This window comes from Camelus bactrianus, chromosome 16, assembly GCF_048773025.1.
Source record: "Camelus bactrianus isolate YW-2024 breed Bactrian camel chromosome 16, ASM4877302v1, whole genome shotgun sequence".
Lineage (NCBI taxonomy): Eukaryota > Metazoa > Chordata > Mammalia > Artiodactyla > Camelidae > Camelus > Camelus bactrianus.
In genome coordinates, this window is record NC_133554.1 from 56,723,333 (window position 1) to 56,738,758 (window position 15,426).

At 48.2% G+C, this 15,426-nt stretch overlaps 1 protein-coding gene across 4 annotated transcripts in view; it reads left to right on the plus strand.

Annotated features, from left to right (window-relative positions):
* The window catches only part of TNRC6C (trinucleotide repeat containing adaptor 6C), a 114,370-nt gene that overhangs the window by 50,032 nt on the left and 48,912 nt on the right, over positions 1 to 15,426 (plus strand). For all 4 annotated transcript variants that reach the window (XM_074343777.1, XM_074343779.1, XM_074343781.1 and 1 more), the window contains exon 4: positions 10,584 to 10,910. In XM_074343777.1, the coding sequence (XP_074199878.1) occupies positions 10,584 to 10,910 (327 nt within the window). The remainder of the gene's footprint in view (positions 1 to 10,583; positions 10,911 to 15,426) is intronic.

Here is a 15,426-nt window from a genome sequence, read left to right on the forward strand (position 1 = left end):
AAATAATTTTACTTGAACATTTATATTATCCAGCCTATTGAGTAGAATTTAATTTAATGCCCTTCAGAGAGGTGGCTGTAATACATTAGAATAGAACATATCTCTAAACAGCATTTCTCATTAGCAGCAGACACTAAGTTAATGTAGTTAGTAGCAATGAGTTTGGGCTCATTTTGAGTTGGGCTCTAAAAGTTACCATGGTGACAGATCAGCCAGAAGCCATCAACAGAACAAACAGAAGGCCACCACTGTGTACCCCACAGGGACTGCCAATAAACACAGCAGATGGACTCTCGATCCTCATCTCTGTCTCCTACTCACATCTCGTTGTAAGGGAACTTCTGGCTGCAGTGTTTGTTGTAGTATAGGCTGCAGAAGTAATTGTAAAATGAAAATATTCCTTGGAGTCACCGATTATTATAGCACAGAGGAAAACTTCTCTTTCATAGTCATGTTTGCAAACAGCCAACATACTTATTTCAGTAAATTTAAATTTTTAAGAAACTCTGAAGCTTTGAGTATATATTCCGAAATGGCTAGGACTAATGTAAGATTTTTTTTAATGCAGGATTTTAAAATGTTTTTTCCTTTTCGTCACTGTGTGATGTCTGTGCATAAGAGAAATTCTGTGCTTTATCATACAAAAACTGTTTCCCAAGTTCTACGGTACCATCAGTTATCAACATATAGACATTGATTGATTAACGTCTCACTGATGGGAGTTGGCGGGTGAATGAGGAAACTATTAAATTTATGCACCAATTGTCAGATGCATCCAAATTTCAGAAATAAGACATTGAAATGTGTGAATTAAAGTGTCCCTCTAGGTTAACATTTACCTATAAAAAGTTACTTTTAAAATAGGCCACTCGAACCCACTGCATGCCTATTGTCAGTGTGCTTGAGGCTAGTGGAGGCAGCCTGTGAGACTCTAACGGCAGGTGTATGGAGGTAAGTCCCGTTACAGTAGATGCCATCAGAAGGAAACAGTTGTTAACTGTCTCGCTCACACCATATGCTGCAGTGCTGTCTAGGTGAATGAAAGGTTTAAATGTACTACGTGCTTTAAAAAAAAAATGAAACCTGTGCTCTTCACCAGAACTGAATTGAAGGGTGTAGAAACAAAGCACTCTAGCTATTTTCAGCAGAAATGAGTTTAAGTACAGGCAGTTGGGTGCTTATGAAATCATGGGGGGTGGGGGCGTGCCCCAGGCTGGGAGGCAGAAGTGACTCCCCACAGGGTCCTCCAGAAGAGCTGCTCCCTGGTGAAGAATCGGGAGGCCCCACTGGCACTGCTGACTTCAGGAGCCCAGTGTCACTGCTGCAGCCCAGCCGCTGGAAAGCTGCCACCAACACTGTCTCACCACCAGCAAGACAGTGACTGGGACCCAGGATGCCATGTGGAAACTCCCACCGTCTCCAGGGCTGTGCTTACACTCAGAGCTGGTACAGTGGGCAGAGGGCGCCCGGGTCCCTCTGCGAGCCAGGTCCCTCACGCACACGCCTCTCGTGGGGGCCTGAGTCAGGCCTCCTTGCAGCTGTGAACAGACCCTGCCAGTCCTGCTGCTGGTGCACCTGTCGGGAAGGAGGCACCTTTTGCTTGCTGCTCTGAAGTGCTTTTAAAATGCTGGGATGAAGTCAAAACTACAGTGAGATACCACCTCGCACCAGTCAGAATGGCCATCATTAAAAAGTCCAGAAACGATAAATGCTGGTGAGGGTGTGGAGAAAAGGGAACCCCCTACACTGCTGGTGGGAATGTAGTTTGGTGCAGCCATTACGGAAAACAGTATGGAGATTCCAAAAAAGACTAAAAATAGACTTACCTTATGATCCAGCAATCGCACTCCTGGGCATACATCCAGAGGGAACCTTAATTCAAAAAGATACATGCCCCAGTGTTCATAGCAGCACTATTTACAATAACTAAGACATGGAAACAACCCAAATGTCCATCGACAGATGACTGGATAAAGAAGTTATAGTGTGTGTGTATATATATATATATATATACAATGGAATACTACTCAGCTGTAAAGAATAATAAAATAATGCCATTTGCAGCTACATGGATGGACCTGGAGATTGTCATTCTAAGTGAAGTAGGCCAGAAAGAAAGAAAAATGCCCATATGATACTACTTATACGTGGACTCTTAAAAAAAAAAAAAAAAAAGGCAAGGGAACTTACTTACAAAACTGAAACAGACTCACATAGAAAACAAATTTATGGTTACCAAGGGGGAAAGAGGGTGGGAAGGGATAAACTGGGAGTTTGAGATTCGAAGATACTAATATATATAAAACAGATAAACAGCAAGTTCATACTGTACAGCATGGGAACTATACTCAATATCTTGTAACTTATGGTGAAAAAATATGAAAACGAATATATGTATGTTCATGTATGACAGGCACTGTGCTGTCACCGGAAATTGACACAACACTGTAAACTGACTAGACTTCAATTAAAAAAATATATATATATATATGTAAAACGCTGGGATGGCTGTTCATTAACAACATTTGTATAGTTTGTTAACAACACTTTTCAAGCAGGGGAAATATGAGACCCAAATTAAGGAGGGAGGCTTGGGCCAGACCAGAGGTCCAGTCCTCTGACCCTGAGTGCGGCTGTCGCTCTCCCTCCTAAGCTGTTGCCTCCCCTGACCTCTCTGAGTCTGGCCTCTCTTCTTCCCTTCTTTACGTCATTATCTGCAGTTCATCATTTAATGTGACTTGGGTTTTGTTTTTAATCAGCACAAGTAGTTTCCATTACTTCTGTGAGGAAAAGGATTATTCTAACTGACAGATTTTTCTGCTTGACCAAACTTTACTCAGGCTCCTGGACCTTGTCCTGTGCCCGTCTGTGCACTTCCCTGTAAAATCTGGTCCTGCTGAGTCAGTTTAACCGGAACCTCCCCCCGTGATATCTGATCAGCTTCTCTGTCCTCCACGGCCCCCCGGTGTTGTCTGAGCCCCCTGGCCTGCCTTCAGCTAGAGTCCTGTTAGGTCAGTGCAGCCGGAACCCCCTCCCCGTTACCCCTGATGTTTCCTCTTGGTGTTTGCTGTCCACTGACACCTGCCCCCCACCCCAGCTCCTTAGCTGTGAGTTCCCACTTGCCCGCACTGTATCCGGAGTTGAGCCCAGCCTCTCTTCCCCGCTGGGAAGTAAAACCCCACTGAGGTGGTTGCACAGTGATGGCCCTGGATCAAGTCTGCCTTATCTTCAACAAGTGTCATTGAATGTTTTCTTTAACATAATGTAAGCACTTACAATGCACTTACTGTGTGCCAGACACTGTTCTAAATGGCTCTTAACATATATTAACGCTCACTTTTCAAAGAACCCCTCCCAGTGAAATATCGTTACCCTCACTTCATCCTCCACTTGCCTGCATTTTACAGATGGCACCACTGAGGGACAGCCAGCCAGTGAGTGGCGGAGCTCGCAGCCACTACGCTGCATCTCAAGAGAAAAAGCACGTGGGATTAATAAACCCCAAAGTGTGCATGGCCGTAATTTCCTGGGAGAAGGTGGGGTACACAGCCAGGGAGGGGCGGATAGGGGCCTTTGGTAGAGTTGGCAACCTTTTCTTTCTTAAGCTGGAGACTGGGTACATGGGGATTTGCTGACCTTTTTGTACATCTTAAATATTTCCAAATAAAAAATTTTTTAAAAGAACGTCTTGGTGGTATGATTTGGAAACACGTCAATGCACTGGGCGCCCCATGCTCCCCTGCTCTGTTAAGTTTCTGACGAGCAACATAAGGTGGATGATAGCAGGAACGAACTCCTAGGTGGGTCCCCGCACAGTCCAGAACGGATGTGGAGGGTGCTGCTGCTCTGGACCACGGCCCCCGTGGTTCTCCTACCGCGGAGGTGATGTCGGACAGGACCCCTGGCCCTGGAGCCTGCCCAGACAGGCTCTTGATCAAGGCCACCTGCTTGTTGAGTTTAAACTGCCAGTGACAGTCGCAGCAGCTCGACTCTCCAAGAGTTGGTGATCACAGGAGCCCGTCCCCAGAGAGCTTCTGCCCAACACTGGAGGCTTCAGGCTTCTCCGTGTGTTGTGGCCAAGACAACACCCTGGAGTGACCCTCCACCAGGCTGCCCCTGGGGGCTCTTCCAGCTGTTGGCCAAGTGATGGAATCCAAACCCTAATAAAGTCTACGCCTGCCTCTCCGGCCGTATGTCCCGCTGCTCTCCCCTCAGGCACTGGGCTCCAGCCACACCAGCACGGAAGCTCTTTCCCACTTCAGGACCTTCGCATGTCCTGCCCCAGCCAGTGGGAGTGAGGTCACAGACGTGGCCCACTCGTACGAGCGGGCACACTTCGCCTGGTGAGGTTTCCCACACTCAGCCTAAGTGTCACTTCCTCGGGGGGGCTTTCTCCCAGCCCCTAACCTAAGGGACTTACTTTCATGTTCTTGCAGCAACTGGTAACTGTACGTTTGTGGAATCACTTTTAAGACAGTATCTGTCTCCCACTGGACTGTGAACTACAAGGGTGAGAACCGTATCTGTTTTCCTCCGCGCACAGTGTCCAGCACAAACAGGCCTTCACTGAGTATTTCCTAAGTAAGTCGGTAAATGAGGAGACTGACACACAGCGGGGGGTGGGGGTGAAAGTCATAGGCAGATAACATTAAAAAAGGTGAGCTCTTGTTTACCTGCCCAGCTCTCCTCATTTTTCACAGCACTTAACGCCTCCTAGTGCTTGTTTACCTTATGCGTTGTGTTCATTGTCTTTCTCCCCTCCGCTGACGCCAGGCAGGAGTGGAACGTTCCCAGCGCCTGGAGCAGTGACTGGGCTGTAGAGGGGCTCCGGCGCATAAATGAGGGAGTGGCATCGATCTCCAGCACCTGGGGTCTAGGTCATAGACGGAGAGAAGGGGCTGGGCGGTACCAGGATTCAGAAGCATGTAGGGAAAGTTTGAAACAGTTACAATAAGGGAGTTTGGGCAGAGCACATTAGAGGAATTCTCTTTAGCAGTAGGGGCTTAGAATAGCATACGTAGGAACTAGACTTCGTCACTTTCAGAGCCTGCAGTTTCAGCCTGTACACCAGAGTGGTGGCGGGGGTGCTACAGGAGGACGGACGCAGAGTGAAAGGGATCCAGATGGCAAGACTGGGGCTCGGGTGGCAGGAGGGAGAGCAAGGTGGTGCAGGCTGGGTCACCAGGGGAAACTCCTCCTCTCCTGGTCCCCTCTATGCAAGGTGTAGAGCAAAAGTTTGAAAAAGAGCTCCTTCTGGATGAAGTCCTCCAGAGCCCTAAGGGGCCCGTCTGAGCTTCCTGCCCAAACTGTAGCCTGTTGTTTTGGAAGAGCGATGATAGGATTTTTTTTTTAACATTTTTTATTGATTTATAATCATTTTACAAGGTTGTGTCAAATTCCAGTGTTCAGCACAATTTTTCAGTTATACATGAACATATATATATTCATTGTTACATTTTTTTCTCTGTGAGCTACCAGAAGATTTTGTGTATATTTCCCTGTGCTATACAGTACAATCTTGTTTGTCTATTCTACAATTTTGAAATCTCGTCTGTCCTTTCCCACCCTCCGCCCCCTTAGTAACCACAAGTTTATATTCTATGTCTATGAGTCTGTTTCTGTTTTGTATTTATGCTTTGTTTGTTTGATTCTTTGTTTATTTGTTTGTTTTAGATTCCACATATGAGCGATTTCATATGGTATTTTTCTTTCTTTCTGGCTTACTTCACTTAGAATGACATTCTCCAGGAGCATCCGTGTTGCTGCAAATGGCATTATGTTGTTGGTTTTTATGGCTGAGTAGTATTCCATTGTATAAATATACCACATCTTCTTTATCCAGTCACCTGTTGATGGACATTTAGACTGTTTCCATGTTTTGGCTATTGTAAATAGTGCTGCTGTGAACATTGGGGTGCAGGTGTCTTTTTGAAGTAGGGTTCCTTCTGGATATAAGCCCAGGAGTGGGATTCCTGGGTCATACGGTAAGTCTATTCCTAGTCTTTTGAGGAATCTCCACACTGTTTTCCATAGTGGCTGCACCAAACTGCCTTCCCACCAGCAGTGTAGGAGGGTTCCCCTTGCAATGGTAGGATTTTATAAACTATTTGGACCCTATTGTGACAGTGCCTTCTGGAAATTTTAACTGAAAGCAGAAAATTACTTCTTGGAAAGGAAATTGTGGGAAAGACTTGCTTTCTTATACAAGGATCTGACATCTGTCTTTTCACCAGCAGATGGCGCCCTTACTTAAAAGAAAAAAGTAAAAGCTTACTAGGCAAAGGAGAGGAACCACAATGTCTTGCTGGAAGTTCTTTTATTAGCCATGTAGTTATTCTCTGATTTCTACTCTTTTTTTTCCCTAAATAAAACATGATTTGTTGACCGTCCACAGATCAAGTTAAATTCCCATTGCCCTACTGTGTTCTACTGTGTGAAAACAGATGTGTAAGGTAGGCTGGTTTGCGAGCCTCTGCCGTCAAGGTGTGGCCTTAGATCCGGGTCTGTTTGAGAAGAGGAATGCCAGGCATTCTTTGATGCCCTGCTCTAGTTCTTTGAGAGATTTGGATCTAAAGAGAGTGTATGGCTTATCAGATACTGCCCATCAGATGCATCTATATTGTAATAATAGACTCAGGTTCCATTTGTTGGTTGAGGTTATGTTAGTTGTCTGCTCGTTGCCAGGATCTGAAAGATTCTGGCTTATGCCTGAGAAGGTTTATCACTATCTCATAGAAGAGGCCAGAGGTGCAGCTTGGCAGGGTCAGAATTCTTGGTTCCCTCCGTGTCATGCTCTGCTAAATGAGGCTTCTCTTCCTTTTCCTCCAGATACAGGGTGCCCCCCAGGCCACCAGCCAGAGTGGCAGTCGTTCAGGCCGCTGGGAATAGGGTCGAGAGTGCGCATGAGGGGAACTGGGGAGTGAGTGCTGCGCCCGCCCTGTGCCCCGGGCCCCTGGCCCCGCCTGTTAGTTTGCAGGTATCCAGTGATGCTTTTCTGTTTGTGAGGTAGGACGCCAGTGTTTCTGCTAGTGCAGAGCTGGAATAGGAACGCTCTCACCTGAAAAAGCCGGTGACCCACCACGGTGGGCGGTCCTTTATGAAAACAGTTATTTAAATGCAACAGGTGTCTGAGAAACCAGCTCAAACCTCACTCTCTTTCAAGAAGACAGTGCTGCTTCTAGACCAGCGTGTTCCCTGAGAGCTAGAACCTGAGCCGCAGATGTGAGCTGCATGAGGAATTTTAAATCTTCTCGTAGCAAGTTTTAAAACTAAGAAGAAACAGGTGTGATTACTTTTAATAATATTTTTAACTCGGTATATTCAAAATGTTATTTCAATACAAAATCAATATAAAAACTATTAATGAGATTGTGTGTGTGTGCTAACTCTTTGAAACACAGTGTGCACATACCGTCACAGCAAATCTCGGGTCAGACGCCAAGTGCTCAGTAGTGACATGTGGTTGGTGGCATGCTGGGCAGTGTGTGATCACCTTACCTCTGAATGACTGACTTCCAGTCAATACCCCCATGCTTTTGTGTCTCGTAATTTCTGTTTCCCCAGTTGTTGGTTCATTTCAGTGAGAAACATCTCATGCTTCAAGCCTTCCTACAGCAGCCAGCACCATCCTGGGCTCAGACCCAGGAAATTCTTGTTTGGCCTCTGGATACGTTCAGTTTGAAGGGTAATGGCTTTCCAGGCAGCGCTGTCCAGTGCACGACTGAAGATCGAGGCCGAACTCGAGGGGACAGTGTGGGACAGGCAGTATTTGGGTTTCAGTAGCATAGGGATGATGGTCAAAATTGTGCAACTGGATGACCTCGCCAGAGTCCAGGGCAGAGACTGAGTCCGAAGACTGGAAGTCCATTTGTGGTTAGAGGGGCCAGCGGGGCACAGGGGAGTCTCTGAAGGACACGGGAACGGGGTGAGCATTTCATCCAGTTGTGGGTTGACAAGTATAACACAGGGTGACTTTTGTTCTCCTCGTAGCCCGATGCTCTGCTCTATTAAGAGCACCTGGGATTCCAGGCGAGCACTCAGATAATCCCTTCAACTGAAAGTTCCCTTTCTTTTCCCACGTGTAGCTCCGCGTTCCCCTTCCTTTGGCAATCACAAAGGGGGCGTCCTCACCACGGAGAGGAGACGCGAGACGGGCTAGCCATGCGCGTCTGTTCGGCACAGCGGCGCCCGCGCAGCCTTTGGCACCCTGCTGGGGCTCTCATCCTGGGAGCGCTTGTGTCTGACGCGCAGTCCAATAGTCCAGGCGGTTTCCTGTCCTGCAACGGGAGCTGGTCGTCCTCCTCCCTATGAAGGGCTGGGTAGCAGATACTGTAGACTTTGCAGGCCATGTGGTCTCTGTGACCTACTCCTCGTTTTTTTCCCCACTTTTTACAAATGTAAGAAACACCTAGCTCACCTGCTGGCACCCGCCCTACTCAGCAGTTATTCAAGAGGAAAGGGGAGCCTGGCCTAGAGGACTTTGACCCTTAAAATGAGGCTATCTTAGGTATAAAAAGGACTCTGAGTAACGCATCAGGTAGATAGCACAAGGAAAACTGAATATTCCCTATCAAGTATCTTAGAATTGGTGGTTTAGATTCAAAACTAGTAACTGATAACGCTCATTTATTTGCATATTTCTTCATTTCTGCGCCAGGAATTGCTTTTCCTCTTCCTCTGAAGGTTTTGAAGAAAAATAGCCCTGCTCTTGTCCTTTGATCTCCCTGAAGCGGTAACAGCAGTGTCGTGGAAGAGCAGGGGCCGGGGTGGGAGCCGGGAGTCCTCGTCCTGACGTCCTGCCGGCAGATGTGGCCGCGGGGTCTCCGTGGCGAGGGCGGGGCGGGGCGCCTCACCCTGAGGCTCCCGTTGGCCTGGTTCTCTGCTGCTGTTACTGAAGCACCGGGTCTTTTCCTTGCGTTCCTCCTACTGCCGGAACCTGCTGAGACCTGGTGCTTTAATTCTAGTTGCTCTCCTTCAGGTTAATGAGTTCAGGTGGGCCTTCTTCGCTTCCAGCCTGTGGAAGGGCAGGACGACAGGTGGAAGAGCCTCGACTTCGATGGAGGCTGGCGGCCCTGCCGGTTACTGCGGAAGGGAAGGGGTCTTGTGAGCAGGGCAGGTGGGGCTCTCTAGCTCACGGCTGCGGTCTGTATTCCGTCCTTGCCTCCCTCCTCCCCTTCCTCTCAGTTCTCTCTGACGCTCACCAGTCTTCCGGTGTGTCGGTGTGCCGCGGTCTGTATTCTATAGAAGGACGTCTTGGTTGCTTCCAGTTTGGGGCAATTTGATTAAAGCTGCTGTAAAAATTTCTGTAGAGGTTTTTTGTATGTGGACACAAGTTCTCAACTTATTTAGGTAATGACTTAGGAAGAGCCTTAGCAGTCTACGTCGGGGTGGAGAATGGATGGTGGCTTCATCCGGGATTCAGGGTCACGAAACAGGGTGACAAGGAGAGGCCTTGCGGACACTGGCTGTGCACATGGCCTTGGGGTGGATGGTGGTACCCACGCGGGCGACGAGAAATGCAGGCTGGCTGCAGGGGACAGTGAACGGCAGTCACATCTATCCCCAGTGTGGACTGGAAGCATTTCGTACTATTACTCACACAAGTAAGATGTATGGAGAGCCAGGTCTACACTCGTTTGGCACATAGCTTTTACTCAACTGTGCGATCAAAGACATCTACAAATTAAGTAGAAAAATTTTTTTTCAAATAATATAAATGTAATGTCCTGGATGTTAATGTTTCGAGTTCAAGACGGGAGCGACCTTGAGGCTCAGAGTCTGGCTTTTTGCGCCTGTTCCCCTTCCTCGTCGGGATCACTGCTCACCCCTCTTTGCGTTGGGCGGCTCATTAGCGTCACCCCTCAGGGCTGTCACCCAGCCCTCCCACTCCTCCTCTCTGTTGACGTTACTGTGAAGCCTTCCTTTCTGCCGTGCACCCTCGCAGCATCTTGACTTTCACTCCATGCAGATGCATCCTTTGCGAACTAGCCCGCCTGCATTCTTTTCCAGTAAATCTGTGAGGGATGTCTTTGTGGTAGAGTTACCATCACCACAAATGCTGTAATATTCACATAACCCAGAACGCACTGATGTGTATATTTTTTACTATCTTCAGAATTAAAACGAAAATATATAAAACCTCATAGATATCTGATGATCCCTTAGTTTTAAGAAACACTGACTGAGAGCAGTGGTTCTCAAAGTACGGGCCGAGGGTGTCGGCCTCCCCTGGGAACTTAGCAGAAATGCAGATTTGCGGTCTTTCCCCTCCAAGCACTGAGTTCCCTCAGCAGGGCCCAGGAATCTGACTCCGGCTCAGGTGTGAGAACTGCTGCTCTAACCTGGCCTAACCACCTGTCCTACTGGTGAGGGAAGTGGCCAAGAGCTGCTGCTCAGGATCACAGCTCGCTTATAGGAAAACTGGATCTCAGACCTGGAGCTCCGTCAGGCCTTCAGTGCAGTTCAGTTTCCACAGCGCTCCATTGTCCGTTCTTCCTCGCTTTAGGTTTTGTTTGCTTTGGTTTGGGTTGGGTTGAAGGAGCTGTTACTAAAGCACCGGGGTCTTTTCCTTGTGTTCCTCCTAGTGCCAGAACCTACTAAGACCTGTTCAAGCCAGCCCCCACCTGCCGGGACCAGTACCAGTACTTCCACCAGCACTGTCGCCAGCAGCAGCAATGGCAAACGCGCGTCTGCCAGCGGCCAGCAGCCGGCTGCGTCCCGCTACCTGCCCCGCGAGGTGCCTCCACGCTTCCGCCAGCAAGAACAGAAGCAGCTGTTAAAGAGAGGTCAGCCGCTGCCCGCCGGGGCTCTGACCAGCGTGAGCCCGACCCAGGGTGCTGGGCCTGCAGGGCCGAGCCCCCCTCCCCTGCCGGGAGCCGGAGCACAGCAGCCCCCCAGCAAGCCCCACCCAGGTAAGAGCCAGGGCTGGTTCTTTCTACCTCAACACTGGTTTGCAGTTGGCTTCGCTGCCCAGTAATAAAAATGGTGGTCCCTGTTTACTAGATACGTGATCAAGCTAGCTGGCTAGCTAGACAGGTCACAGGTGGATTGATTCATCTCAATTGCATTTTAAAATTTAATTCTGTTTTCCCCTACTTACATATATTTTTCTCATGTATGTTCAGATGGCATTAGCTACTTCAGCTAAGTCTGTTGCTCACAGTCTGCGTCAGCACATATAAATCTGTCAAGGCAGATGCTTTAGAACCCTGCAGCGAAACCGTGTAAATCAAACCCCGTTCTCTCACTTTACTAGGCTACCCCATGGCCGCGCCCACACTTCTGTGCGGGAGGTAGTCGCATCTTGTGGGAGTGGGTGTTTCTAACCGGAACTGACACAGGCGCCCGGAGGCCAGCATGCCTGCCCTCTCCCCTGCAGGCCCCTGGGGGCCTGGGGCTCTGGGCCATCTGCTGCTTGTTGTTTCACCACTGGCGTTCTCTTGGCTCCCAGAGAATCACCACTTGCCCCTTTGCTCTCCGGCTTCCAGAACGTCCACACCTCTCATCTCCTCTCCCCTCTTCCCATCTTCTTGACCTTCTGGATTTATACGTTTGAAAATTTCTTTATTGGGAGTTTTCGGGGAGTTTTTGAAGGAAAGCGAAGTATGTGTGTTCAACTGCATGATTCTTCGTTATTTTCTTAAATCTTTCTATTTCAAGTAATTTAACTCACGACTGGCACCTGGTCTAGCATGGAAACCATGTTGGCTGATGGAAAGTTGGGTCTGTCATTAGAGAGTGAAGGAGGCCTCTTGTATTAGATTGGAATTTAAAAGAAACATGTCACAATTCATACTAATATTTGTTTTCTTTCTTGTGTTGCCTTTTCCTGCAGGGAATAATTCCAACATGACATTGAAGTATTTATAGCAGTATTTCTCAAAACCATGACTTTGTGGTTTTGTTCAGAACAAATATTTTTAGACAGCTTTGCCATGTCTCTTCAAATAGTCTTGACTTTCATCTGCTAAATTCCTGGTAGAGGGGATATAGGTCAATGATTGTCAGCAAAAAGCTAGGAAGAAAAGAAATGATCAAATGTTTTTGTTGAATATAATCTCCTCTACTTAACTGCAGCCAGTTTATCATCAAACTTGCAGTTACTTTCTGCACTGAAATACAGTCCCCTGACCAAGCTTCACAGAGACATAGACTGTATAGGCGGCTCCTGCAGCTTGGTGTATCAATTTAAGACCCTGATTTTGAAACACTGAAAAAGCAGCGCCAACAGCCCTGTTTTTTCTGGGCTTCTCTCATTGTTGGAAGGTTGGCGGGCGGTCCTGCATCAGCGCTCTCATCAAATGCTGGCGGTGCGCAATGTTGCTAGTATTTTCTTAGACAAGTAGAAAATAATCAAGGAGTTGATTCAGTAAAATTTCATATGAAAGTAATATTCTTTAGTAAAATATTTGTCTCTGTGCATATGATATCCTTCTCCAGAAAGTTATTCCTAGTTCATTGTACTTTTAAAATGTATACCCTGAAGACTAAATCATCACTTTACATGTAAAACATCTCAGGAGGTGGAATCAATCTGAATATTAAGGAAATGAGAAATGGTTGGGGTGTTGTTGGTTTTTTGGTTTTTGTTTTGTTTTGGTTTTGGTTCCCAGACAAAATCTTCCTTTTACACCAGCTTGGCCTCTTCCCCAGCACTGTCTGGTATCACAGCCGGGGGAGTCTGACTCCTCACCGCCCGCTGGTTCAGCGCTCCGCTCGGAAACCCGCCCTGGTTCCCTGGCTCCTGACGCAGGCTCAGCTTCTCTGCCTGGCTCAAGACCCGTCCCCACCTTGTCCAGCCAGCATGTTTCCTTCTGTCCTCGTGGCCTGCTTTCCGTTGTGAGTGGGATGGTTTCCTTACTGCCTCCCAAGTCTGCCACACCCAGTGTCATCTTTCCCAGCACGTGCGCACGCTTGATTGCCCTGCTCTTTCTGTCTCTCCAAATCACTGTCACCCCACCCTGCATGAGCCCCTTCAGGATTTCTGCCCTCGCGTGCCCCTCAAAGCTGGAAGGTGCCGTGTCCACAGCCCCAGCCTCCTCGTGTTGTGTACCGTGTGACCTGTATTGCATGCTGACTAAGGTGCCCTAAAAGGAAAGGGTCTGGGCTGCCTCCTGTGTGACAGGTTTAGCAAAGCAACAGGAAGCCTAAACTGGAGGGGACACCCTGGCAGCCGGCCCTGGGTATGCCACCGCTGGTGCTTCCGGTTCTCACCTAAAAGGAGGCCTCGGGCCCTTCCCTCGGCGCACTAACTCAGACACTCCCCGAGAGCTTGTGGGGTTCCGTCAGTGGAAGGCATGCTGGCCTGCCCGCCGGGACCTTGAGCAGTCAGCGCGGGGACTGTAGGTGGGCGTCCACGGGCACGGGGGTCAAGAGACTGGCCCGATTCGTTTTCCAGACCCACGACCCCTGTGTGGGTGACCTTGACCAAGGCACTGCCTGCACTTCGGGCTGCTCATCTGTAAAGTGAGGAGATCCCTACTTCACAGTGTTTTGGAGATGGTGTTTGTTTCATGCTCCACACAGGCCTGTGTGTAGTAAGTGCTCAATAAATGCAGGTGACTCCTGTTACGTGGGACTTGGGAGACTGTTGAAATAGACCATAAATATGTACCTGTCTTTAAAACACTACTCTGGAGCAGCAATTTTAAAAATTCACCAAACCTTTATAAACTTTTGTTTTTCATAGTGCAGGTTATTTAATGAGTCTGTGTCCAGGTGAAATTCTGTCAGTATGTTCCATCCACATTTTCTTCTGCACTGAAAGTTTATTAGCTACTGCTCGAAGTAAAAGGTCTTGTAGCTCTTTTTTTAAGTAATACGTAGGTTTTTATTGTATTTGTATCTGTGTTAGTAGGTTTCTCACTCCTGTAGCCACTCCTACATTAAAACAAAAGTACGGTTCCATTCCTGATTCCATTCCTCTAACTGTGGGGTTAAATTAAAAAGTATGAATCCTGGGTCAGCAGAACTAAGATTGAATTATCCAAGCAGGAGGCACATGGTGACTGATCCTTAAGAATTTAACAGCAGACCATTTCTAGTGACAGGAGAAGTAAAATGGAGAGCTGTCTCAGCCCAGCATGTTAATTTGTGTTTTTTCCCAAATGTTATCAGTATGTGCTCATGTCCTGACCACGAGCCTAACGCCCAGAAGTGGTTCTTCGCCTTGTGGTGTGAACTGGTGGCGGTGAGTAGGGACCGGAGAGGCAGCAGGGACACGTTCGAGTTGACTCTCACCGCTTTGGACCCATAACTCGTGTTGGCGACGTTACTAACTTACAGGGACCAGCGTGACGCGTGGTGGACGCGGTGATGCTGGAGGACCAGGGCACTTGCACTAGGTCTCCAGCCCTGGAGCAGCAGTCTAAGCCCCTCCCCACCCCTGCAGCCCCCGGGCTCTGTCGGCCCCACTGTGCGTTGGTGCCCCGCGTCTCCGCGGCAGCACTGTGTAAGTCACACTGCCCACGTGCTCTGAGAGAAGCAGGACTTCACACTGGCAGGCAGGGGCGGGTCCTGGCTGCCGTGAAGGCTCAGTAATGCTGACGTGGAGGCGAAACTCAATAAGCTGAAAGCAGAAGCAGATTCTTTACAGTGAACTTCTAACTCAAAGTAAGGAAATTTTCTAGCATCAGGTCAACTGTTTCCATCAATCATTGATGCTCTGTCTCCACTTTAGAGACCTCCGTGGGCTGCCATCCCTCGTGGAAAAACAGGGCTGTCTAATAGGCATGCCCAGGGCGGCTGGGAGAGAAAGGCCTTGAAAGGCCCTGGAAGGACTGGAAAGGAACTGGAGGAACCCTACAGAGAGCCTTGCGAGGGGGAGGGCTGGTGACTGTTTTGGTTACAGAAAGTCTGGTCTGAGAACCCAGGAGGCCACGCTGGGCCAACCCAGAGGGTAGAGGCAGAACTAGGGGCAAACTACTAAGCAGTGGGGCAGGTTTCAGCCCTGTGGGAGAGCTTGTGTTCCTTCCGCCGTCGCTGGCAGCATCCAGGGAGACGGAATCACAGTCACTGGGACGGACAGGCCAGGGTTCGGCCCAGCCCTGGTTCCAGGTTCTCTCTTTAAATAACAACAGTTCATCCTGAAATAAAACATTGTTCTTCTAACAACCTAATACAAGGGAAAGTAGATTTTCAAGTTCACGTACTGATTCGGAAGCGAGCTCATTTAGCCAACTGGCAAAAAATTTTAACTGGTAAGATAAGTGTTACTAGTATATAAATGTTAGTGATTCACCCTATTAAGTTTCCAGAAGAACGTCATTTTATCATGTTATTTTCTGTTCAGACTATGTTTTTGCCAATCTGCAGCATAACTCCAGCTTGAAACACTTGAGAGCTTTTATCTTTTAAAAAAAAACTCTCACGTGCTAAAGGCAGAACAGTGTATTGTTTTGGTGGCTGCTTTGTACATTTGTAAACAGA